Raw genomic sequence first — 27857 nt, forward strand, 5'->3', positions numbered from 1 at the left:
CCTCTAACGAAACTTATTTTATGGGCATCATGAGTCAAAATGATATCCTAAAATCAAGTTGATCGAATCGGCTTGTTTAGATGATTAAATATGATTTTTTTAAACATTTTACATAATTATTCACAGAATTCTTGTATCAAGCGCCAATGATTTTAACCATGTCAAATCTGAAAAACTTCTGTAATTGATTTTGGTGATAATTTGGTTACCATATTTTGAAATTGTCATGAAAAGCAACTTTCATCACATCTAGTGAGTATTGGTGCAAGCATCCTGATCTTATACACTAACTTTAACGCTTGCACAACACAAAATTACCAAAATTACCTACAATGATTTGTTCTATTTTTTTTAACAAGTCGCCAATAAAGAACAGTTATTTCATTGAAAGAGATAAAATCTCCTTAAGTGAATATTCCTTTCTGACAAAATACTCACCATAAAATACATAAAAAAAATGAATATGAAACCAAATTTACACACAAGTAATTGTTAATATTTAAAACAACAAATGTTTTTGCATATGACGTACTTGAGTTCAGCGATCACAGCCCTGCCACTGGTACTACTGATGGAGAGATTTGCATCTCCATCTTCACTCAGTGACTGGCTGTTATTTAAATAATCTGCCTGTGGTGTTGTACTCCTTGGTGGACTACTGGCGTGGGAAGGACTGAAGCCATTTTGTTTAATAGTACTAGTCGTACTCAAACCACTGTCTGAACCCTGAAAGAAAATAAAAAATTAATTTAATTTATTTTATTTTAACTATTTTGATATTTGTAGCATATTTACTGGGTTTAAAACCAAACAATCTTCATATGAATTTAATAGTGGATTCCACTTATTGGTGAAAATAAAACTCAGTGAAATCTTTACACATGTAAAAGCTAACAAAAGAATTAACTAACCCTGACACCGAGGGCACTCTAACAATTTACTTCATAAAGCAAAGTTTTTCGTACGATATCAAACTACTGTAAAATACTTTATTTTAGCTGGAATTAATTTTCACTGAAAGGACTTTTTCAATGTTTTATAAGGAATTTATTTTCATTGATTTTTGATGAGTTGAATGTAAAATATAGAATAAAAAGGTATATTCGCTGAATTTTATTTTCACTGAATCATTCCTTCAGCAAAAAAATAGCGAAAATTAATTCCAAGCAATAATAAAGTATTTATTGGTTTATTGATTTTCCAACATACCAGAGAAGCACCAAGTGCCCTATCTTGTACTTTCTGAGCCAAGGACTCCAGTGTCTTCATCTCAACACGGCTGGTATCAAGTTCTTTCTGGCAGTCGTTCAGTCTTTCACTTTGTCTTCGTGTAATATCCTGTAATTCCACACAGTCTCTGGCTTTGGTTTCCAGCTGTCTAGTCAGGTGATTGATTTCTCGTGTTTTCTTATCCAAGTTGATTTCCAGTTCAGTGATTTTTTGAGACTGCCTTGATACCTGGGTTCTCAGTTCAATGTTCATTGTGTCGGTGTCAGACCTCCCCATGTAGTCAATGGAACGTTCATCTTCCAAAAGTCTGCAAGATATGACAATAAAGGAACTCAAAAATTAAAAACGACTTTTATTTTTCTGCATGTTTATAACAATTTCATTCCTTATATTAACTTCATATCACAATGACTGTTAAAAATTAAGCAAAAATATGAAAAATATAGTTTTTGTTCATACCAAACTTGTTCACACGTCAAGCTCAATTTTGGACCGAAATGTTAGAATTTAATACTAATTACTTAGCTGGACCATAATTTCTACACTTCCAAATACTGTGAAATACTTTATTTTTACTTCGCTATTTTTGCTGAAGGAGTGATTCAGTGAAAATAAAATCCAGCGATATACATTTTTTCCTGTATTTTACATTCAACTCAACAAAAATCAGTGAAAATAAATTCCATACAAAATGCCCCAAAAGTCTTTTCAACGAAAATTAATTTCAGTGAAAATAAATTATTTCACAGTATTCATTATGATTATACTGGTAAGAAAAGCTGACAACAGTAGCAAATGTTTTCAGAGCTTTTCTTTACACTTAACCAAAACAAAAAACAAGTTTTCATATGATATATAAAAATCAAAAAAAAAAAAACAGTTATGTTGTTTCACTTACTTAAATTTTTGTTGCATAATATGTAATTCTGATTCTAATGCTGCAGCTTGATTCAATAGTTCCTCTCTTTCTTTATCTGTATGTAGTAAACTATCGCGTAGATGCTCTTCATTACTTTGCAACTAAGCAGGGAATAAGAATTAACAAGTACGGTACAGAATTATGTTTTGAATAGTATTATAAAAGTCAGGACCAAGTCCATGCATCCAAGTGTACACTGTATCTCAGTAATCTGTTTTGTTCTAGACGACAGCCACAAAACAGTGAAATTATGATGATACATGAAGTTTGATATTAATATTTTAATATTAATTTTTAATAAATAAGCCACACTGCCAGCTCTTATGCTCTTGTTGCTGTATACAAGTGTTTTTTAATATGTATTTTATTGATTGACCTGTTTCAATTTTACATTTTAATTGATAATTAAATTTTGGAATTAAGCTAATTATAAAATAAATTCTATTAGATTACAATTATACTAAATAAAAAAACAATACTAGAGGAGGTCCTAAAGGAGAAATGTAAAATTGTCATTCAGACAAATTGTAATTATTATTAATTATGTTCCTGTGAACATGGATATAATAATACCATTGAGGGCAGTATAACAAACAGTATCAGCAGCTATATACGTATGCGTCAGAGACTGGTAATTGAGTCATGACTATTAAGAGATTAATTCAGTCGGGTATTTTAAGGTAGCGAGAAGGGAAATTTTCACTTTTTTCTTGATTTTTCAAAAATTGATAAAACGGTTACTTTAGACCTTGATACATCACCCCAGGTTTACAAAAGATCGAAATTGCGAAATAACGTTGCTCAAATTAGTGTTTTAAAACACTAGCAGAAAAACAATTTTTGAGGATAAGGAAACATCATGAAAAATTTGTCTTTATATCATCAATCACAACAATTTATGTGATGAAAATTAAACGATACTACCGGTAACACAGTTAATCTGAAATAAAGGGGAAATAGATTGACATATAACATACTTTTTTGATCTTCTCTTTTGTTTTTGTTCTGTATTCTGCAAGTTGATCATTTAGTTCTTCTAGACTTTGAAGAGACTCATCTCGTTGAGCTTCCACCCTAAAAAAACAAAACAAGAAAGTTTTATTTCAAAGTTGTAGATTCAAACGAGATAAGTATAACATCTCAACACAGAATGTTTTATTTTGAAGAATGTAACATGTCGATGCTTGTAGAGTGCTCTATACACGATCTCTATGGGTACAAATAAGTCCTATTGGAGGTCTGTCTCTAATAAGTCTCATTTCTGTGACTTCTTTCAACGGTTTCCATAATAGAATGTCCCAACAAACTCCACTGGTTTCGTATTTCATAAAAGAAGTCTAGAATATTTCTAATATTAGGAAAGCACAATAACTGGACAATCAGAAACTGCCTATTGCAGGTGAATAAATTATTCCTCGTAATTAAATGAAACAAATCTATATGATATATTTTACCACACACAACAAAATTAAATATGATGTGTAAAGAGACAAGTTGAAAAAATATAACTTTTACCTTTTTCTTCTGTGAATTTCTTCTGAAACTTCTGCTTGTGATGCTTTCAACTCTTCTCGCATCTTTTTAAAATATTTCTCTCTATCTTGTAATTGTTTTTGGCTATCTTCTAATCTGTTTTCAGCATCCCTAGAAAAGAGAATTCAATTTGTTATGTTTAATTCTGAATGTTAAAGAATGAGAGAATTGATACATGAACTGCATTACTTTTCCTGAGAGACTTGATTCTCTTACAAGTCAAAATGCAAACCACCAAAGTTCATGCAATTCTGGGTTTTCAAGAGGGTAGAATAAAATGGATGCTTGTATCTTTCACCCAATTTGCAAAATCCAGTTTTTATCAGAATTTATGATTTTTATGAATTCTTATCATCCAAATCGCACAGTTTCATCACACAGATGTAAGCGTACTTCTCGACAAACCTATACTGTATTCTACTGAGGATTCGATATGTGGCCTAGTAATATGAGGTTTCCACACAAAGGCAGTATCGTGATCATATCCACTGAAGCATAATCAATATCCATTTGATTCTATTTTGCCTGAGTATAATTTAGTGAAAATAACAGCACAAAATGTCTATAAAAACTGATTTAACAATTTTGTTTTTCTATTTTTGTCAAGCACTATATCGTAGCTCCTCCTTGAAATAAACAGTACTGGTACTTACCGAAGTGCCTTGTCATGTGCTAAAACTTCAGATTCTAGACTAACTAGCTTCTCTTCAACATTTGGTTCATTATCTCGGTAAGTATCCAATTCCATGTTCAGCATTTTAATCTAAATTTAAAAAAAACTAAATTTAATTTCATGCAAGACAATTTTCACAAATTTGTCACTGGAGTTTTAATGACCGCAAAATTTAGCTGAAACAATACTGAGTAACCTGGAAACCAAAATCATAATTTCTAAAAGTTACCATGTCTGAGAGTTAATTATTATGTATATATCTGTTATTATACATTGTAACGTCATAAGTTACAGCGTGCAGTAATTTTGCGGTATTTTACTGGGTATTTTCATCCTACCATATAAGGAAATGTGAATTCCTAATATGGAACGATTACACGCATAAGTGTCCTCTAATGATGAAAACAAATATAGCTGCCACCAGGGTTTGACCGGACCCTGCACAAAGAAGTTTGCTGATTCAGTTCTAAGCTTTTTTGGATTTTGGCGTTCCCATGATGTATCCTTGAAAGGAAAAGATGTATAATAATAAGGTTATTACGAGGATACGTTATTATCAGGATACCTCAAAGTATGCACAAAAGTACGCCTTCGCATCAACCTCCGCTGTGCGTCGGTCGATACTCCTGCTGTACTGTCTTTGTGCATACTTTGAGGTATCCTTGTAATAACCTCATATTATTGTCTTTACTGCAATTTATCCCAACATGCATTGCAGTTCCAACTTCTGCTTTTGGTGCGCACTCAATGCAACGGAAGTATGTAACATTCTGTGTCAAAGTTCACTCAGACATAGTGGAAACATAAGTTAAATAGTAGTCCTATGAACTCAGAAGGGAGGAAAATAATAGCTATACAGAAAAATGAATAAAATATATTGAACAAGCCATGCATGGCACAGTCCCTGTTAGTTATCAAAATTAAAATATATAGTTTTGTTTATAGTATAGCTGGAATATAACCATGTCAGGAATATGATTTTTTAACATTAAAATGATTGCCATTAGTATCTGATTGTCAAACAAGTACTCGTCCATATTGAGAGATATTGCTCTGGAAAGCATTCAAAATCAGCCATTTTGAATACATGTACATTTGTATATATATATAACATGATGTATAACGAATATATAAAATTTGAATATAATCAGTCAAAGCATTTAAGAGATATGGCTCTAGAAGCCCAATAATTAAAACAAAATGGTCGCCAGTCAGCCATTTTGAATCCAATCTGAAAAATAAAATGACGTGCATCAGGAACCCGTAATGTCTAATGTATGTACCAAGTTTGAAGGAAATCCATCCATAAATGCCAGAAATGCTTGATATTTGATGATTTTTTAGCACAAAAATGACCACCATTCGGCCATTTTGAATAGGATCGTCAAACAAATATATCTGTTTATCTATGACATGATGTATAATGAATATTTAAAATTTGAACATAATCAGTGAAAGCAAGTCAGAGATATGGCACGAGAACCACATTCATTAAAACAAAATGGCCGCCAGTCAGCCATTTTGAATCTTATCTGAAAAACAAAATTATTTGCATCAAGGTCCCATAATGTTGAATGTATATACCAAGTTTGAACAAAATCCATCTGTAAACAGCCAAGAAATGCTTGATTTTTAGGATTTTTTAGCACAAAAATGGCCGCCATTTGGCCATCTTGAATCAGATCGTAAAACAAAATGATGTGAATCAAGGTCCTATAATGTCTAATGTATATACCAAGTTTGAACAAAATCCATCTGTAAACAGCCAAGAATTGCTTTATTTCAATGATTTTTAGCACAAAAATGGCCGCCATTCGGCCATCTTGAATCAGATCGTGAAACAAATTGACGTGCATATGTATAATATCATGTATGACGTATGTGTGAAGTTTGATTGTGATTGGTCCAGGCATTTCTAAGATACAGGTCCGGAGACACGCACGCACGCACACACACACACGGAGGTCAAAACATAAGTCCCCGTAACTAAAAAATGCTTCACAGGAAATACTGGTTCATCTTTGAACAAAAATGTTTGCACATCATTTGGTGAATTGATGACATCTTAACTTTTTCATCATCAGACTTTCTCGCCCAAATTTATCTGCACTTTTTTCTTATATTCTACAATATTTCTGGAAATGAACCCTAATTTTAAAGCAAACCTACAAAATATGAGTCAATATTCAGTTTTTACTCTAAAAATTTTGCTATTTTTGGGCCAAATCTTCTGAAGGAAAGTGCAGACTATAAACGGGACTATTTTGTGAATTTTTGATGAAAAGAGGGAACTGATGGTGAAAATTCAATCACAACCAAATCTATGATTTGACTAATGGCTAGACACTTCTAATACTGATATCTTGTAAGTATCATAACTATCACATTACGCTTGTTATTAAACATCCCAAGAGCCTTGAACAATATTTTGCCAATATTACAACTTTTGTATTGGAGAGAGAATAAGAACTTCTGCTAAATGTTATACTGGGAAACATATTATATAATCCCAAACATTTCTAATAGTGAAATGGTTATGGTTTACAACAGTGTTCGTAAGATAATCATGTCAGATTCAACTTAATATCACATATCGAGCAATTAAACTAAGATTTTTTTTTTAAATTGGTGGTAGTGGCTGCTAAATAGTTACATAATTATAATATTATTATGTATAATGATGTAAAATACATACTTTGAAAGGTGTCATTACTCATGGACCACGTTTTTGAATATTCAAAAAAAAATTCTTCCAGTTATCAGCTGGAAATATGTTATAAAATGATAAAGTATTTTACATTTTGATGCAAATTGTGAACATTTGTATATGTTTTTCTATAATATTTTTTTTGAAAAAATGTGGGGAAAAATATAGCAAAAGTTGACTTAAGCTTTCAAAGTCCTAAAACATGAATCCAAAGTCTACTCATAAAATTGAGAAAGGCAGACATAATAATGTGCCGCTGGATAAAAGAACATGTGATATGTGCAGCCAAAATATAGTTGAGGATGAGCAACATTTTGTAATGAAATGTCCAGCTTACAGTCACCATAGGGACAAATTATTCCTGACTGCACAAGATAAAATTCCAAATTTTGATAAAGAAAATAGTCAGAATAAATTCATTTTGATTATGGCAAACCATACTCTAGCATCAGCCTTAGCTGTCTTCTTAAAAAACAGCTATGGAACAAAACAGCAACAACTATCAGTGTATTAGGCCACATTTTGTGTTCATTCTATATTCTGTATTCACCATTGGCTGCAAATTGTATTTTTTTGTTTTTGACTTGTTTTTTTTTTTTTTTTTTTTTTTTAGAAAAGTTTTTATTTTTTGTTTTCTTTTTTAGATTGTAGTTTTTTTTTTTAATTTCTTTCTGTAAGACCCTTTTTATCCTTACCTAAGGATTTTATGCGTCTAATAAAAAAATATAAAATACATAAAATAAATACAGTTCAATGTACCTGGACTACATGTGTCAACTAATGCCCTTTGACTTTTTTTTTTGATTTTTAACAATTTTTCCTATAAAAAGTCTAAAAAATCCTGTGAAATAACAAATAGATTTATCTATGGTATGCCATTGAAAGGTAACAACAAACAAAGATAAGGCAAACATGCATTTATAACAAGTCAAGGCACGCATTCAATAACCGCCAACACAATACCTAGCACACACTGGCTATTAACTAAGTTGCTATTTGGGTCATAAATTAACAAAGCTACTATCATCAACAATAACACTGGTTGGAGTTTTATTTGGATCTCCAATACCTTTATTGAATAGAGCACTGACTTTTTACAGTTTGTCAACTTGTATACTGTATTTATTCTATTAGAAGCACATCTCTAATAGACCATCTCTAATCGCATGCTATACGTATATTATTAACTTTGTAACTTTGTAAGCATCGTATTATTTTACATCCAAATTTTGATGCATCTTTTTGCACAGTTTTCTAATTATTTTCTACAATTTCTTTTGTCCAAAATTAACATAATTTTATATTAGCTACAATTAAATTATAGTTGAGAGTAGAGACTGTCTTAAAAAAATTAAAATATCATGAAACACAAACTATAATGCATACTTTGCATGTGACTATGCCATCTGGTTTTACTGTGACTATCAGTGACTGAGTCAAAGGTCAAACTGCATTTAATAAGTCTTGTTATACACAATTACGAGCTGGGATTAGACCATTACTTTAAACCCTACTGATAATTGCTACGTTCACGTTACAGTATCCCGGCATGTGCTGGAATTTTTTATCCTCAATGTTAGAACAGGGATTTCAGTATGTCGGGACCAACTTGGGACCAACTTGGGACCCACTCAGCTCGTGTTGAAATCTCGGCCTAATTCTTTGATCTGTTATTGGACCCAAACATGGAAAACGATATGCATATGATGATAATAATAATTACTATATTGAAATTGTATCAATTTGCTGTCATGGTATTATGCCAGCGCGATAGTTTATGTTCAGTAACATGATTCCATTTCAGTCACATTGTACATTGTTGCTGTGACTGACATAAACAAAGGAAACTGTTTGAATGTGGCGTAAATATGACGCGCATATTCGAACTCATTTGTACAACGTTTTACAGACAAATGAATTCTATTGTTTTCGCAACCAGTTGCTTTCTCTGTACTGTATTTATGGGATCATCAGAATACATCATATTAATAACATTCGAAGTATATAAAAAAATATGAGCAACAATAATCAGTGGTGTCACACCTTACTATCTTTCGACATCAAATCACATTCGATACTCTCCAGCTGATTCATCAGTTCATGATTCTGACTAATAAGTTGTGCGTTCTCATCTCGGAGATTGTGTAGTTTTTTTCTGAGTCCGTCGTCAAAGTCACTGCCACTGATGGATGTACAAGATGATGCTCTGGAAGAAGGTTGCTGAAATGAGAAGCAGAAAATTTATTTATTAAAATGTCATTTTGGTTTAAAAGTAAACTGGTTCACATTATCATGAGCTTATATAGTTTCATCATTAACAATTTTTAATGGTTGACCTGGGCGCGACTTGCACTGAATACCGCCGATGAATCCCTTGATACCTTTCAATCTCCTAAAAATTACCTAATTAAAGCTTTGAAACTACTCTTTGATCTGTGCAATAGTCAAAGTTGCCATCTTTGTTTTTATGAGACCCATATATCTCGCGCATGCGTGGCGCGACAACTACCGCCCTTTAACTTTTATGTTTCAGTGGGACAAGCTCACCTTTTTTAGAGTAGATGTAAACTAAACTGTAGACTCCATATATTATTAAACACTTACCAGACATCAACAGCCAAAAGTTATATTTTATATATATTGTTGGACAAATAAAAAAGGTAAAAATAACATTCAAGCTCAAACAAAAGCAACCAAGTTTTATAGTAAGGTACTGTTACATACAAAAAATAATCAACGAGATGATGTATTTTAACAATTACCATGTAAAAAGTGTTTTATATTGTTGCAATGCCTTTGGCGAATGTTAAATTAGCTATTGGTAAAAAAGTGAAACTGAGCTGAGCTGCCTCCCCACTGCCATGGATTCTCCACACTGAATACCACATATAATAATTATTTGGATTTAATAATAGTTTAAAAAATCAGACTAAACGGGTACAGCAGATTATTTCAAACATGGCTTGTATTTTCAATTGCGACTGGAGCATCTGTGACTCTGAGGGCAGCATACAGTACAGTTTGGGGGTAACTTAACTTCCAAGCAGGCTATCAACTTGCTTTACCTTTTTAAACAAACTGTATTCAGTGAGTATCATTGTAACTATTTGCAGTAGTTACTTATAGTACCCATGTTTCTAATATGAGACATACCTAGGCAGATTACGCTGCACCGTGTAAATAAGTGACAGTTTTGAAAATATGCTAACTTAGCTTTAAGACAGTTTAAAGCGGGGGGAGTCGTCACCTGCGCATGCGTCAGATGGCCATAGCGTGTCATTGTTTACAAACAAGCGTCTACCTATGAGCCTTTGCGTTTTTAGCATGTGTTGTTATCGTCGCTTGGAACTCAATTCCAGCTCGTGCACAGGTGACGACCCTCTCGCTTTAAGGCTAGCTAAATGATAAGTTACGCTAGAACCGTACTGTACATACAGACGACCTCAAGTCAACTGGCTGACATTTTTTCAAGCTATAAAATGGGCTTAAATCAGATGAAGAAATGATTCATCTGAAAAAAGAACAGTTCATATTCAAATAAATAATATCTGGTGTTTTCACAGTAGCATTGTGCCTTCAAGTTAACTCATAATTACACACACGATTTCAGTGAGATCTCAGTTCATGTCACCTAACATATAAACCCTTTAAATAATCCACTCTTGAGAACTATACGGTTCAGAGGGTATGACTAGATGACCTATGACACTATGCTTACCATTTTAAAGCTGTGTTGCCTGTTCATAGTGTATGCCTGTGCAGTAGAAACTGGACGAGGTAATCTACTGTGTCCATTCATTCTGTCCTCACTCATTGAATCAGACACGAGATCATCCATAGATAGGGTACCGTATTGCTCTGCAGAAGTTGTAGACTCAACGTCAGTTGGTAAAAACTCTTGTCTTCTGCTGCAATAGCAAAATGAAAAAATAATCTAGTTATGTATACCCATAGCTGCCAATGTTTTTATAGCAAATAGGTGGTCTGTGAAACGAATGCAATTAAAGACAACTGCATGTGTACTACACCTGTCAATTAGTGCTCTGGTTTTAAGTCTTGGCAGTGTTTATTTAAAATATTTTGACTTTAAGTTTTTACCATTCTTAACCTTTTCACCACCAGTTCCCTCTTTTCATCACAAATTCACAAAATAGTCCTATTTATAGTCTGCACTTTCCTTCAGAAGATTGGGACAAAAATAGCCAATTTTTTTGAGTAACAACTAAAAATTTTCTCAAATATAAAAAAAAAGTGCAGAAAAAATTTGGGTAAGAAAGTCGTGTGGTGGAAAGGTTAATGGGATGCTTTTATAGCAAAAAAAAAACCACAGTCTGTGAAATAATTACAACCAAAGATTACTACATGTATAGCACACCTGTCAAAAGAGTTAGTGCTGTGAATTTTAATTCTTGGATAGCTAATTGGCAGTGTTTGCAAAAATATTTTGACTTTTCTCCATAACACACTACAGACATCATGCAAACTTAGTGTAAACAACAGGGATTATCAGTAAACAAGTTGTGTACATCGCATGGAATCCATATCTAACATGACAACAGTATCACTTTAACTTCTAAAACCTCACACAAGAGTTAAAGAATTTTTTTCAAATTCTTTATCAAACTTGATCAAACCTTGATAAACATTTGTGAGATATTAATTAATTTATTAAATGACAATTTGTTCTGCTTATTTTTATATTTTTTTTTTCTATAATGCCAAATGGGCTTAATTTTCCACACCCAATAGGTCCTAAAAAAAATATGTGTGTTTATATTTTGGATGGTAAAAAAACTAAACCTTCAACTATGCAAATGACCTGATATGGACATTTTGGAGTACTTAACCAGAAGTTTACAAAAGCACTGATTGAAAAATCGGATTGAATAAAAAAAAAAAAAAAACTAGCGAGTAATGGCTTGGAAAACCAAAAATAAGAGACTGAATGAAAAATCTGCTACTGCTGCCTAATGCTCAGCAAGTGTAGTTAGTAAACAAAGGACATTGTTAAAGGACAAACAATGAGGTCAAATACAATAGATGAGATCCAGTGTGTAGAGAAATAACAAAAGAATCGGTTATTGAAATACCAAATAATATAGTATTGACGATTAAGTAAAATTTTATTCTACCAGTGAATAAAACACTACGTAAATTCATACATACAAATTCATGTACAAAACATACTGGGAGATTTTCACCAACGAACAAATTAAAAAATAAGTTAAATAAAAAGCATATAGTATAAACAATATACCGTAGTAATTTGAAATAAGAACTAAAAAAAAAGGTTTTAAACAGAAACCTGGTTTAAGAAGCATAGCTGAAATTGATAATGATTAAAAGTTGCTTATTTATTTTTAAAACTGAGCTCAAGGGAGAATTCAACAAGTTGTAACAGAAGCTTGGCAAACAGCCAAGTGGAATAGTTGTTGCTGTTAATCCTACACTTTAAGTATATGCTGAAGGCAGTAATAAAAGTCAATGAAAAAACTCTGAAATACACTATTGAGCTCAAGAAATGAAACACAGAATGACCAGGAATGACCGATTTATTTTTCTCCTATAACTAAAGATCTTGATAGTGCAGCACAAAGCGACAGTTGCAACTCGGTACTACGAGTTAGACCAATTGTAAATGGCATTGAAAACTTCACAAGTGCCACATTATTATAAGGATTCTAATTACCTACCTTGAGTGGGTATGATCCACTGGCATGCCAGGGTAATGCACTGGGCATTGGTACATTGTGACAATTTGAACTATTTTAGGCAGTAACAGTGAATATTATGGAACGACTACTATTAAAGGTCAGCTGAGATTTATTAAGGACCTGCTATAATGCCATGTTGCATAGTAACTAAAATGGGCGGGGCACTAAATGAATGACACTTTTATCTCTTTCAACTCTCATCTAACCGTTGTCCTAAATGATCCACCTCAGCTCTGCCCTTCAGAGTAAACACCATATTTCTTATATTAGAAGTTCAACTGAGGTACATGTAAGCCAAAGGTATTTGTTTGAGTTGTATTGAAGCCTAATATAATATGTCAACTCATCTTCAGTATTTAGAGTTTAATTTTTGTCGCTATTAATGCTGGTGATTTTACTATTGAGAGCATTTATGTCGATGGAATTTATTGAAAAACTGTCTTATAGATCAAATAAAAAAAATTCTCACTGCTAACAAATTTTGCACTTTCCCTACTTAATTTTTGTAATTTTAGAACTGAGAGCATTTATGTCAATGCAACTTACTGAAAAACTGCCTTATAGATCAAAAAAAAAAAATTCTCACTGTTTGACTTTTAAAATTAAAGTGGTATATATAGTACAGTGAATGGCATACAAGCCTGCATAGGAAATACAATATAAAGTAGTCACCAAATAGATTGAACTTTGTACATTTAGCCTGGTGAGTTACAATGTTTTGTTTTTTTTAATTTGATGGATGCGGTTGGAAAAATTGACTGAGTTACAAGCATTATAGGTGAGATATATACTATGCTCATATAAATTTAACTCTTATTTTTTCACACTGACAATCATTTGTAGGTGTTTATGAACTATTATTTATTATTATTAAAGTACCACAGTCTTGCAGCTCACTTTCAAATTTTGTTAAACAAACAATTCTATTTGTATTGAACAGTCACATGGGACCCACTTCAAACATAATGTGGTACGATGCTTTCATAAGAAAAAAAAAAACAAAACATTAATTCTATCACGCTGATTTATGAAAAGTGACCAACTAACAACTGTAGTGAACAAATTTAGCATTTCAGTTTTGTAATTCAAATTCATCATTTAAAAAAAATTACATAATGAAACTGCAAAACCTTTGTGATATTTCTTTTATAAAAGTGAGCTAGTGCCCACATTGTAAACAGAATCTTTACAAATCTGTTTAGATCGACTGAGTATATTTATTTTATGTATGAAAACAAATTAAAATAAAGATTACTAGTATGTAGATTGAATGCCACTGAATACATCTTCTTTACTGTATACATTTCAATGTGCGTTTCTTTGAAGTGGTAAGAACCAGGTATAAATGCTTTTAATATATCTGTGATATTAAATATTTTTTAACGATAATTAGAAAGTTTACAAATTCATTTTTCAACATCTGATGAGTAAATGTGCTACAGGTGATCCCTGTTAATAAAACGTGTTGCCATAGAAACGTGAATTATTAATGTCATCCCCACATGATGCCGAGGACAGGTGATGATGCGAGTGTAGAATCATAGACCCCATTATTGGGACTATGATAGAATAAAGAAATGAAGAGCTTGCTGATAATATCTCACACAAAAATCCTTACTGGGGAATAACATTTCAAAATATCAAGTTCTACGTGCTGCAAAACAGGAATAAAGTGAAGAAAAATTCAAGGGGGAATTCAATCACCACAGCTAAACAGAATCATGGACAGAATCATGCCGTAGCTTGCAATGGTTCCCCGAAGCACTCGTACTGGCCGTCGGAGAAATACAAGTACCACCAAGACTCAAATTTATTTCTTAAGTATATTACCTTCGTGTATCTGGCGTTGAGAAACTCTGCAAACTTCGTTCAGTTTGTAGAAGTCGTCGACGGAGATCGCTAACGTTTCTAAACAAAATATCCTCCTCTGATGACATGTCGAAACGTGTACTTTACAAGTCCTTGCAACAATTACGAAGTGTCAAAGTCCTGTTAAATCGTAATCTATCAGAACTTGTTAAAGTTGAGCAACAAACAGCGGCGACTGCATACATTTCATGACATTGTCAGCCGAAAAAAAAATTACCTTCGACCACAGACGTACGAGAGACGAAGATCTGAAAATCAATCAAGTTGCGCGGAACCGATGGTGTACATTCATTAAAATAAGTTGAGACCAGAAAGCGTAGAGTACACACACAAATCTATAATTCCTCTGTACAGATTAAGGTCAGTCACTACTGGGAAGTTTCAAGTACAATCTCCAATCAGTGCGATTTTGAAAATTTATTCAACAGATTGAGTGTAGCAGTCGCCATTTTGGAAGGTTTATTTTGAAACCGCCGTCGCCGGTGATTGGATAATCCTTTGTCATGTGCTCTGAGGTCAAAGGTAGCGCAGCTCTCGCTGCGAATAAGAACAAAGTTTACAGCAAGTCAAAGTTCGCAACCACACTACTGATACTCGAAAGAAAGAGTGTACAATTCGGCACATTTATTTGAGTGGTTTTAATTATAGAATGTGTTTACATTGTGGTCTATAGAATTTAATTGCAATTTTGTTCCGTATCATTTGTCATTAAAATAAATATTGAGGTTAACAGTATACAAAACAGATTGTCGATTTTAAGGGAGGGCTCAGTTTTTACAATCGGGCGGGCCCCCAAAATTCAGAGGCAGGGGGTCACTTAGCAGACTTAGTCGTTGAGAAGGGCATTATATTTTCTTAGCCTGTATTTGGTATTGCTTTTCTGGAATGAACCGCATGTGTTGTAATAGCAACATGAGTTCTAAATTCAAATTTAGAGAAACACATTGTTAAATCACAACCATGCCGGGCCGGCGTAGCATCATGATAGAACCAAGTGGAACTTTGATATTAAATGAAAGATATTCGGAAAAAACTTGAATGCAAAAAATTTGAAGAGGAAAAAAATGAATATACTAAGCAAAAAAAGCGAGTAAAATAGAAACACAAAGGGCAATGGACGACGTTAATTGTGTGGCTACTACAAAAAAAAGGCCAAGCTTGGTACTAGATTGTGACGCAGAAATAGGTGGAGTCACTGCAACAAGGTGACGCGGAAATTGAGTTTGTCGGAGACGCACTGACATTATATTTCGCGGTATAGAAGAAGACACTAATGAATCGTAGAGAAGTATAAAAAGAAAATGAAAGTGCTACTGCGGGAAAGAAAGAAGATAGAACGCAAATCAAACGAGTTCACTGAATCGTATTGGGAAATAAACAAATGTTTTTTTTCAAGAAAAAGTTATTGATTCGTCCATGAGTAATGTAATATTTTGTTGTTAAACTCGGGGTTCATCTGGAGGACAAAGGTAAAGCAGCGCGATCTCAGCGTACCTCCAAACCGGTTTGTAATGACTAATTTAATTGATTTAATGAGGAAGTTGTTCATCGATATATTTGACACAGGTGCATTCCGACCAGGGAGTTCACGAGGTGTCATACCACTTTATTAAAGGGCGAGTTCTGATAGTTATAGGGGGTAATACTATTATATGCGTTTGGTGGTAAGATTTTTGAATGAGTACTTGTGCTCTACATGATGTCCAAGGAGGTTTCTGTAAAGGTTACAGTAGAGGCCGATAATATTTTAGTGTTATACGCAATAAGTTAAAGTTACTTGAGAAAAATAGGAATTTAAAAAGTGCATTGTTATTGAGTCTTTATTCCTGTTTATACAAGAAGAGCTAAGACCATCAAACTTAAAGATACAGATTTTCAAAAAATCATATCACACGTGGAAAAGTAAAGTAATATGTATATAAATGATTTAATTAATGGTATTTACATGTACTGCGTATCATATGATATAACTAGTTGTGCACATCTTTAGCAAACAAAAAGCACATTTCATAAATTCAAACCAGACAAAATAATTACATTTGTACTCTACGAAATTCTTCATTTATAATATCATAAGATTAAAGCGGGGGAGTCGTCACCTGCGCATGCGTCAGATGGCCATAGCGTTTCATTGTTTACAAACAATGAGCCTTCGCGTTTTTAGCGTGCGTTGTTATCGTCGCTTGGGACTCAATTCCCGCGCGTGCGCAGGTGACGACTCTCCCACTTTAAACAAAGAAATGACGTGTCATCTAAGTTATTCACCCTACACTGAAGTCCACGACAAAGTGATTACATACATCTGTTCAGAACCTGTTACGTGATGTAATGTTTGCTTTATACTCTAATAACAAATGGGAAAAGTATCCTGATTTATGGCATATGATTTATTTACAGTAACCACACTGTGAAAGAAAAAAATGGTTTTCAAATTACCGAAATTACATACTTTGCAATCTGGCGATGCAGAATAGGTTTATAATCAAATGTACACATGTCACAAGGTTCTAAGTCACGGGTAGCATAATTCACAATACGGTGCCTTGAATTGCATTCAATCGTTCTTTCAAATGATCGGTATGATAGCTTTGTACAGCATTATTGACTACTATAGTATTTCGAGTTGAGAAGGAAATATCCTTTTAAGAATTTAGTCTTGAATAATATTAAAATCTTATACCTGTTAGGAATTCTGGTAATATCAGATATGAACTCCAAAGATACATGTGAGGAATAGATATGGAATTGAAAAATTTTACGTAAAGCTAAATTACCGTCAGCGAGAATGAGTCTGCCGCCACCACCGGCAATCACCCTCGAAAGCCCGAAAGCTATACCGGCGTGTGTTCTTGTATACTAGTATTTTATTTTTTGCCGATTCTAGTGTAACAGAACATCCATCGTAAGTTAAAACGTTGTCCCGAGGTATTAAATATTGGTTGCGCTTAACCCAAGCGATTATAACTGAACTGCCTGACTGATAACAGAGTAAAACACGCATATACAAAAATTAAAAATATATAAGACGTAAGCAACACAAATGAAAAATATGCAATGTTTTTATGGGTTTTGTATTGACAATTATAGTGAAAATTGTACCCGAGACAATTAAGATGGCATTGCAAATTCAAATGTTAACCACAGCCAGAAAAAAAGTGCGCTTTAGGCCTTGTTGTCGATGCCCCAAACATAGTTGAGGGGGTAGATTTACATATCTTGAAGTTGATCAAAGAATCTGTCAAATTTGAAGATGAATTTCACTTCAATACTCCTATTATTATATTATCAGAGGCGGCGGCACGAAATCTATGTACAATGTAAAGGAGAATGAATAAAACTATTGAGTAGAATAATTTATTTATTTATTTATTTATTTATTTATTTATTTATTTATTTATTTATTTATTTATTTATTTATTTATTTATTTATTTATTTATTTATTTATTTATTTATTTATTTATTTATTTATTTATTTATTTATTTATTTATTTATTTATTTATTTATTTATTTATTTATTTATTTATTTATTTATTTATTTATTTATTTATTTATTTATTTATTTATTTATTTATTTATTTATTTATTTATTTATTTATTTATTTATTTATTTATTTATTTATTTGAGATACCAACAGGTTTCCCCAATTACAGGCACTCATAAAATACAAATACAAAAATGTTTACGAATATAATATAAAATAAAAAGAAAGACCCAAAGCTCAACTTATGGTATTTAAAAGAGATATCTCAAAAGAAGACAGACTCGTAAAAATGTCTACTGAACCAGCAATATAAATACAATTTAAAAAGTCAAGTTAAATTAAAACAAAAATCGATGATAAACAATATACATTATGTGGTACAGCATATTTTCGCTTCAAATTCTATCTCTGAATTTTTTTTTTAAGTCCGCGTTTCTTTGCCTTTCCTCGTTTTCCTTTCTCCTGTTCATCTTTTCAGTACCTGCAATCATTCGAATCTAGAATCCCTCGCGGTTTAAAATTGTCGTGTCATCGAATTATCGCCTATTTTCAACATCGTTTAGTGGTCGGAACACTGAACAATCCGTTAGGGCGTAAGCAAGGTTAGCATTAGCATTAGTCAGCTGGCATCGGTGTCGCTGGGTGTACATGTATATGTATATGATCATAGACCTTATCTCATTCTAAGGTCTATGATATGATACACCCAGCGACACCGGGCCGATGCCAGCTGACCGTGGCATTAGCATTAGCAAAAATTTGCTCTTAAAAAAAGTGCCTGACAAAGCAAGTTTACCCTTTGATGTGTTGTATGTGAGCGGCACATTTGTACCCTGTCACTTTTCAAAGGAACTAGCACCGGTTACACATTGAGAGACGAGTCCCTAAATTCTGCACATACCAGTCGATCAGCTGTTCCATTATGGCTTCTGTATTACATCCGGGTTCTGCCGTTACTTAAGAGCATGCGCATAAACGTACGGTCTTTTTTTGGGCAGCCATCAGCCTGCAGCCGAGCTATCTGTGAAGTCCTCACGATTTGAGGCTCCCAGAAATCAAAATGGTAAGGGTTACTGAAAAAATAATAGCCCGTTGACTATTTTAAAATATCGGTGCGACCGGTTTGCGTGTATTTGGGAGTTTTAAATACGAGATAAAAGGCAGATGAAATGGATTCAGCGTCCACAATTTCGCTGACTGTAGATCCAATATGGCGGACGGAAAGCATGACTTTCAATAAATACTCAGCTTGTTTGTTCCATTATCGTTGTAATTAGAACCTAATATGCGTTTGGGACTGTTGTGATCATCTTTCATGGATTTATCTTTCAAAAAAAACAAGTCGCTACTATTTGATAGACAGGCACAACAAACAAACTTGTCTGTCGATTTCTGAAATGACCCCTCGGTTCACTCCTCCGAGGCATCTTCAGTGACACCAGAAGTTCCACGTGGCTAAAAACACGTGCGTTGTTTTCATTGAGTTGTTGAAAATATTGTTACGAAAAACTATGTTTAAAGATAAACTGAGGTATGGTCGATTTTCCCTTTAATTGCTATTTGTAAACTTTCAAAACATCACGCTTTCCATCATCGTACTGTCTATAGAGGTTGATGTCTAATGTGGTGTTTATTTGGAAGACTGGCGAGATTATATTCTTTTTGGCTGCCTAACGCTAATTTCTCTCCAAATGTATTGCGATGAAAAATGGCCTTTGTATAACACGACTGTCACACACCCTTAAACTACAACAATGTCGGGCATACTTTCGACGAAATTTAAAGGCTTAAATTCTGGCTTCTAGCCTGAACAATTAGACATCACACACATGGGTATTCACATTCTACTATCTTAACAGGAAAGTGTGGTGCCACCTGTTCGGTAAAATGTGAATGGCGTTTGGTGAATAAATAAACCTTTGGTTAACTGTGCTGATGTGGTCTGAAATGAACACTATTTCAGTCAAGATGCGATCTCCTGCATTAGTTTGTTTCCACTGTATATTTTTATCACTTTGTTTACTAGATCACTTTGGATCAGATTGACTGGTTCAGCCATAGCTATTTCATTTTTAGATTAATTAAAAAAATAATCTCCTATATATGAATGAACATAGAAGTAAGGCAGCTCTGTGTTCTCCCACAGATTGTTTACATTCACTGCTTCAATGTAATGTGCCACCTCTAAAAGCATTTACTATGAAAGCTGTACTGTATTGAAAGATTATAATGTTTATATGCGTTTCCATTTGTCTAATCCAGGGATTTGTTAAAGTTGTGAAAAATAAAGCGTATTTTAAAAGATACCAAGTGAAGTTCCGACGTAGGAGGGAGGGTAAAACCGATTACTATGCTCGTAAACGCCTCGTGGTTCAAGACAAGAACAAGTACAACACACCTAAGTATCGATTGATTGTGCGATTCACCAATAAGGACATAATATGCCAGGTAATTTTGAAAGCTATATTTGGTGCTTCAAAATTGAATGTAGAAATCTAGGCACGTCAAGTTGTCAAAATTGAATTTTTCATAACTTCATAATTTTTTTTCCATACTGTGATTAGGTCAGAAGCTGCAGTCTGTTATTTGGTTCTGTCTGCCTTGAGCAGTGATCATAACATTACATGCATTGAACAAGCTTATAACTATTGAACAGCTGGAAGGAACAACTAAATTCCATTAAAAATTAGTTTCAGTAAAATACTAATTGTTAATGAGTCTAGTGGTATTGACACTCGCCTGAGGTCAAAGATCAGAGTTTACCTTGAATATTTTGATTGGAAGGCTCTATCAAGAAAAGTAGCCAGCTGAATTGTATTCTCTTGCACACGGTATTTAGAAAAATAGGCGGCTAATGAATCGTTAGGTACAAGAGTAGGTGGCAAATTAGGATACAGACTCCTTCAAATGAAACTCCCAAATTTGCAGTATTATTTTCTTTAGCATTGATGAATATCTGGTCTCTAGTTGAGTGTTTTCAGTCTATTTTTATGTTTATTTTGTTGTGTGTTGTAATGAAATGCTCTTTCTTATTACCAATCACTTTACAGGTAGCGTACGCCAGGATAGAGGGAGACATCATCATATGTGCTGCATATGCTCATGAACTTCCTCGCTATGGCGTGAAGGTCGGGTTGACTAATTATTCTGCTGCCTATTGTACTGGCTTGTTAGTAGCTCGTAGGGTAAGTATAGTTATTACTGAGAAAACTTTCTCAATTTTCATATTCCTGTCATTCTATTAAGTGTAGTTGTCAAAGTAAGTCGTACATTTCCTTTTTGCTTCAGTGTGTTTAAAAATTTATTTTTCAAAGTTATGATGATTAAGCCAATACAGCTGGAATTACCGTATGATTCACCATGATTCTATATTGGCGTCTGAACTATTTTTGAAAATGTAGAAAATTTGAAGCACAACTCCAGTAGTTCTGTATTGAAGTAGGACATCCATAAACTTAAAATGTTTATTGGTTTGAATGAGTCTTGTCATTTTGTTGCTGGCTTGAATGAATTTTATGACTGGAGAGTCCTATAAGGAGAATACACCAGGTTTGTCAATGAAGAAGACTGGAAAATTAGAAATGTTATTCCTGAACCATAAGTAGATTAGAAAAGCTAAAATATTTAATATTATCTTCTGAAATGTTTGAATTGGGGAGTGATCATGGTTTAAATTTTGCAAATCTTAATTTTGAGTGACAGGCAAGGGAATTGATCACTCTTATCAAATGAAATATCCTGGGATCTAAATTTATAGCAAAGTACATAGATATTCTACAATGTCCTGTACTTGCTAACGTTACCTTGTTTTTTGTGTGTAAATGGCAGCTCCTAACAAAATTTGAATTAGCTGATCTGTATAAAGGACAAGAAGAAGTTGATGGAGATGAATACACTGTTGAATCTGAAGATGGAAAGCCAGGAGCATTCCGATGTTTCTTAGATGTTGGTCTGGCACGTACCACCACTGGTGCCAGGATATTTGGTTGCTTGAAAGGTGCTGCTGATGGTGGATTAGACATTCCACACAGGTAATCCAGTGGTTTATTCTGTCTTAACAAATTAAAGTGCTAGAACTGTCAAGGAAGCATGGTTTCCAATTTTGTATTTTATCCATATTGAACATGCTTCTGTACGACAACTGTAGATTCAACTTTGTCTAATCAGAATTTTCATGTTTAGATTTCTAAAAATTAATGTTTTGATTGAAACACAAGTTATGATGATTAAGCCAATACAGCTGGAATTACCGTATGATTTACCATGATTCTATATTGGCGTCTGAACTACCTACTACATTTCTGAAAAAAATGTTATAATGAAAGAGTTTTGAGTTCTTTTGTTACTAAAGTTGTGCAGTATGAATTCCGTGAAAGGAAACATGGGTGTTTATTTCATAACTAGTCATACATGTATGCAGTTCATTTCAAATGTATGTTAATTGTCGTAGATTAGTAAAATATTGACATCTGTGTGTTCTCACAGCACTAGCCTATTGCCAGCAAGTCTTTGGCCACATTTTCTTTAATCAAGATTTGCAATTAGCTATTTTAGGTGGAAAAGATTACAGGATTTAAACATTGCTGTTTGACTCAAACAATAAGTAGTTTTTTATATTCACTACGAGATCTTGTGTCATGCGTGAAAAACATGTCAAACATTCTCTGCAAAAAATCAGATTTGATTTTGAACTTGAATTTGTTTTTAATTTTTATAGTTCACTGTCAAATGTCCCTTTCAGATGGAATACGACAATAAGAAACCCTTACTCCATCAAAATTGGCCAAATGTGTATAGCACATTTTTAGTCCCCTTTCGGACGCAGTCCGAAAACAGGGACTTATGTTTTTACCTCCATGTGTCTGTGCGTGCGTGCGTCTGGACCGGTATTGTAGAAATGCCTGGACCAATAACAATCAAACTTCACACATACATCATACATGATATTATACATGTGCATGTCAATTTGTTTCACGATCGGATTCAATATGGCCGAATGGCAGCCATTTTTGTGCTAAAAATCGTCAAAATCACCATTTCTCGGGTGTTTACTGATGGATTTTGTTCAAACTTGGTATATACATTAGACATTATAGGACCTTGATGAACATCATTTTGTTTTACGATCTGATTCAAGATCATTTATGGATGGATTTCGTTCAAACTTGGTACATATATTAGACATTACAGGTTCCTGATGCACATCATTTATTTTTCAGATCGGATTCAAAATGGCTGTCTGGCGGCCATTTTGTTTTAATGAATGGGCTTCTAGACCCACATCTCAGACTTGCTTTCACTGATTATGTTCAAATTTTAAATATTCATTATACATCATGTCATAGATAAACAGATATATTGGTTTGACTATCCTATTCAAAATGACCGAATGGTGGTAATTTTTGTGCTAAAAAATCATCAAATATCAAGCATTTATGGGTGGATTTCGTTCAAACTTGGTGCATACATTAGACATTATGGGCTCCTGATGCTCGTCGTTTTATTTATCAGATTGGATTTAAAATGGCTGACTGGCGACCATTTTGTTTTAATTATTGGGCTTCTAGATCCATATCTCTTAAATGATTTGACTTGTTATATTCAAATTTTATATATTCGTTATACATCATGTTATATATATACATGCATTTAAAATGGCTGATTTTGAATGCTGTTCCAGAGCAATATATCTCAATATGGACAAGTACTTGTTTGACGATCAGATACAAATGTCAATCATTTTTATGTTAAAAAAATCATATTCCTGACATGGTTATATTCCAGCACAGGCTTCTCCCCAGAAAAAATGCATAGCGCCGGGGCTAATTTGCATAATAATTTGCATATCATTTACATATCTTTCCTTCATTGATTAACAGAACTTATTTACAATTATGAGTATTAGTGAGCTCAGTCACAGGGCAAATATTTTTTTTAATGGAATCAACACATTATGTTTCACAATTTAGAAGAGTTTGAAACATTCTCGAAATACAAATGCTACAGACTAAAAACAAACACAAATACATTATTGTTGCAATTTAATTGTTTTGTAAAACGTTGAAGGAAACGCATTCAAAACGTTAAGCCAGATTTATGTTCACGAATCTCATAATTTTATTCACTCCAAAAACATTCTCCTTCAAAAAATCGATCACGTAATTAATTGACGTATTGTTGTAATTTATTATTCGTACCATCAACTTCTAAAACGTTTACAATTACAGTAATGAGCGAACAAATAAAGCTTCAAAACGATCATCAAAGTTACGACGTGACATAACTTACTTGGCCATGTTATACACCAGTTATAGCAATAATTCCTCAACAAATTTTACTTCTTTTTTTTTGTGATATGAAATGTAAGTAAAATCCGACTTATTTTTATCGGGGGCGATTATTTTTGATCACTTGATCGCTCCGGTAAAAAAAAACAGACCCGCCATGATGTTTGTGAAACATTAGCATGTGTCCTTTGACCCGATGGATCAAGAATTCCATTAACCAATCAAAATGCCGCATGGTAATGCCGGTAGAACCCGAAGTTTTCCGAATGGTAGTGATCATAAAAATTACATTGCGGAAGTAAAGCGATGTCGTAGCACGATGTGTTGGCATCGATTTCAATTGAAAACTGCATGACAGCTTTCGAAAGAGGTGATTTGCAATTTTTAAAAGGTAAATTAGGTCTTGAAAGAAGAGTTTTTACATGATTCGCAATGATAACAGTTCAAATGTATTTTACCAAATCGCTCAATAAACACGTTGTTTTTTTCTTGAGTAGCGTGAACTCCGATTTGACCATGTTATATCGAGGTGGAATTGATTTTGAAATAATTTTAGCTTTCAATCTAAAGACTGTCTATCGCAGAAAGTATTTACTTACAAAGAGGTGCTAATTCCACAAATTTGACTAGCCGCTACGTATCGTGCGACTAGGTGTATTGTTTATAAATTATAATCCACGACTGGCAGGATGCGTGTCGGTCGGTACGTAATTATACCAACAATCAGACAATAGTCCTCGTCGGAAGCATTTCCGTGGTGGTCACTAATTTTGAGTGACGATCGGGGCCGACCGGCGTGGCGAACAAAGCTTTTTCACATCTGATATTGGCATGTCAAATATGAAATCAAGCGCCGAGGTGGGAACACATAGCGCCAAGGTCCCAAGTGAAGCGCAGAGATTCACAGGTATAGCGCCGCGGACCTCGGCGCTAAAAAGCCCTGGGGAGAACCCTGCCAGCTATATTACTATAAACAAAACTATACATCTTAAATTTGATAACTAACGGGGACTGTGCCATGCATGCATGGCTTGTTGACCGTGGAATAGTTTTTTAGTTTGTTGAATGCCACCTGATGTTTAGTCGCCACTACGAATGATTTAATATTGACTTGTATATTGCAGTGTTAAACGCTTTCCAGGGTATGACAACGACGGCAAGGAATTTCATGCTGACATCCACCGTAAACATATATTTGGTGGTCATGTTTCTGACTACATGAAAATGTTGCAAGACGATGATGAGGAAGCTTACAAACGGCAGTTTTCTCAATACATCAAACAGAACATCACCCCAGATAGTGTAAGTACCCTTTCATTATCTTGCATTATCTAAAAAGTTTACTATTAAAGATGTCTTTTAAAGCGGGAAGGTAGTCACCTGTGCACGAGAGGGAATATCGTCACAAACGATAACACGCACTGAAAATGGAAAGGCTCATGGGTAGATGCTTGATTGTAAACAATGACGCGTCATGGCCATCTAACACATGATAAGCATGTGATGACACCCCTGCTTTAAAAGGGAATATCATGTAAAAGCATGCATTTAAAATGTAGAAAATGTATCATGGAAATTACTGTCATTTTTGTGCGGAGAATTGATACATGTTCCGAATGATTAAATATAGGGTAATGTCATGTGACCTACTAATGTATGCTAATATCATGCGAATATCTATGCATTAATCGCCGTCAGTTGTGTACTACCAAACATTTCACCTCATTTTGTATTATTTTGGCTTAGGATTACTTTGAATTAAAAAAGCAGCTAAAGTTGTTAATAATAGTCTGTGCAATGATTTTCATTGATCTAAATCAGAATAAAGCCCAGAAATCTTAAAAGTAATACAATTCTCAATGACTTTAAAATAAAAATTGTTTTATATTTAAAGTAAAAAGCTTCAAACTTTGTTTGCCAAAATAGAATGCATTATTTAGCTAAATAAAGTTGGTATATATTTCTTGGTTGGTTCAAAGCAGCTGGATAATTGTTTTTGATCATTAACCCTGAACTCCACAACTTTGTGTTGAAATGTTGGTGCAACAATTTGCAAATTTTGAACCAAATGAATAAAATGTTCTACAAGTAGAACATGTGGGGAAATAATTATCCAGGTTGATTTTGTGAAAGCCGATGGATTAGTTGATTGCTTGTTCAAGTGGATTCATTTTATACAGTATCTATGATGAATTAAGCCAATTAAGCTGGAATTACCGTATGATTAACAATGATTCCAAATTGGTGTCTGAACTGTATGCATGGTGGAACAAATTCGCGAGTCTAGGCTACAGTGATGTGTATAATTGAAACATGCACACAGCAAATGTAGCTCCTCCATAAATAAAACTTTGCAATGCGAAACAGTGTTAATTGAGCCCTGTAATTAAAATCACTTCAGTGATCGATGTGTGTAAAATTTAATTATTCAAATTACCTAATATTCTCCCCGTTTTGACTCTCAATTTTACTCGCACAGGTTGAGGAAATGTACAAAAAAGCGCATGCAGCTATCAGAGCCGATCCTGTTCATAAACCAAAACCAAAAAGAGACGTCAAACCTAAACGGTAAGTTTGTTTTTAGTGGCTTATTTAATAGAGTTATCCAGCCTCGTGAATAACTAACCTTTGATTGATAATTCATGTATGATTCATAATTACAATGGATGTAATTAAAACGTTTTCTTCACAATTTTCACCTTTCGTGGTTAAAAACATTTTTAAAATTGTATACATTGGTGTTTCTGAATCATGATTCTGTTCAAAAATAAGTTCCTGCAAGACTTGGTGATGGTGCAATTTTAGAATTGTGTGTATCTAACACAATTAGATGCAGTCTGCAAAGGCCACAAGTCTATTCAACCGTTCATGATTTCAAATATTTTCTATTTTCAGATGGAACCGTGCTAGTCTATCAAAAGCACAGCGTGATGATCGGGTACGACAAAAGAAGGCCTCCCACCTGAGGGCTAGAGAAAAAGAATAAATAAAATAAAACTGACAAATGAACATTTGAATTTCCCATCCTCTGGACCCGTAGCGGTTGCGAATAAATAAAAACCTCTTCTGGCCTGGATGGCAAGTTAATTATGTGTTCTTTTGACTTTTGTGTGAACAAAGTAATGGGAGTCTTTGCCTCTCTGAATGTCCCGTCCTTATCTCGAGGGATTTTGATGAAACGTAATGCATAAATGTCCTGGGACAATGCAGACCTAAATAATTTGCATGATTATCAAGCTTTTCCCGCTACCGATATTTTATTTCAATGAAACTTAATACATAATTACAGACGTTATATTCTGTAGTTGAAATCCATGCTTATCAGCCCCAGTTCGAATTGAGTGGTTTGCATTTATTAGCTCTGCTGTGTCAATGTAGATGTCAGAGCGGAATTGTTCATATTGCCGGTAGTAATGTCCAACAATTGCATTTTCTTGAAAA

General features: G+C 33.7%; 2 protein-coding genes across 2 annotated transcripts in view; one reads left to right on the forward strand and one right to left on the reverse strand.

Annotated features, from left to right (window-relative positions):
• Nucleotides 1-14725, reverse strand: part of LOC100372626 (uncharacterized) — a 39213-nt gene extending 24488 nt beyond the window's left edge. The window contains exons 1-9 of the mRNA XM_085492005.1: nt 14607-14725; nt 10781-10970; nt 9106-9282; nt 4336-4445; nt 3665-3793; nt 3127-3223; nt 2129-2250; nt 1210-1537; nt 533-726 (exon numbers count right to left, since the gene is read on the reverse strand). Of these exons, the coding sequence (XP_085348131.1) occupies nt 533-726; nt 1210-1537; nt 2129-2250; nt 3127-3223; nt 3665-3793; nt 4336-4445; nt 9106-9282; nt 10781-10970; nt 14607-14713 (1454 nt within the window). The 5' untranslated portion in view covers nt 14714-14725. The remainder of the gene's footprint in view (nt 1-532; nt 727-1209; nt 1538-2128; nt 2251-3126; nt 3224-3664; nt 3794-4335; nt 4446-9105; nt 9283-10780; nt 10971-14606) is intronic.
• A 4348-nt stretch (nt 14726-19073) lies between these two features.
• Nucleotides 19074-27503, forward strand: LOC100371777 (large ribosomal subunit protein uL18-like). The gene is made up of 7 exons (XM_002736858.3): nt 19074-19192; nt 20392-20577; nt 21180-21314; nt 21958-22160; nt 25541-25718; nt 26896-26984; nt 27312-27503. Exons 1-7 carry the CDS (start codon nt 19190-19192, stop codon nt 27400-27402), a joined length of 885 nt encoding a protein of 294 aa, XP_002736904.1. The 5' UTR covers nt 19074-19189; the 3' UTR covers nt 27403-27503.
• Nucleotides 27504-27857: the final 354 nt, after the last annotated feature.

The sequence above is a fragment of the Saccoglossus kowalevskii genome, chromosome 17 (genome assembly GCF_978046115.1).
Source record: "Saccoglossus kowalevskii chromosome 17, keSacKowa6.1, whole genome shotgun sequence".
Taxonomy (NCBI): domain Eukaryota; kingdom Metazoa; phylum Hemichordata; class Enteropneusta; family Harrimaniidae; genus Saccoglossus; species Saccoglossus kowalevskii.

Bases quoted from the DNA above. Each gene is read 5' to 3' on its own strand.
- LOC100371777 (XM_002736858.3), top strand. The intron at 20,578-21,179 runs GTAATTTTGAAA...ATCACTTTACAG, and splicing joins ATAAGGACATAATATGCCAG to GTAGCGTACGCCAGGATAGA. The intron at 26,985-27,311 runs GTAAGTTTGTTT...TTCTATTTTCAG, and splicing joins AGAGACGTCAAACCTAAACG to ATGGAACCGTGCTAGTCTAT.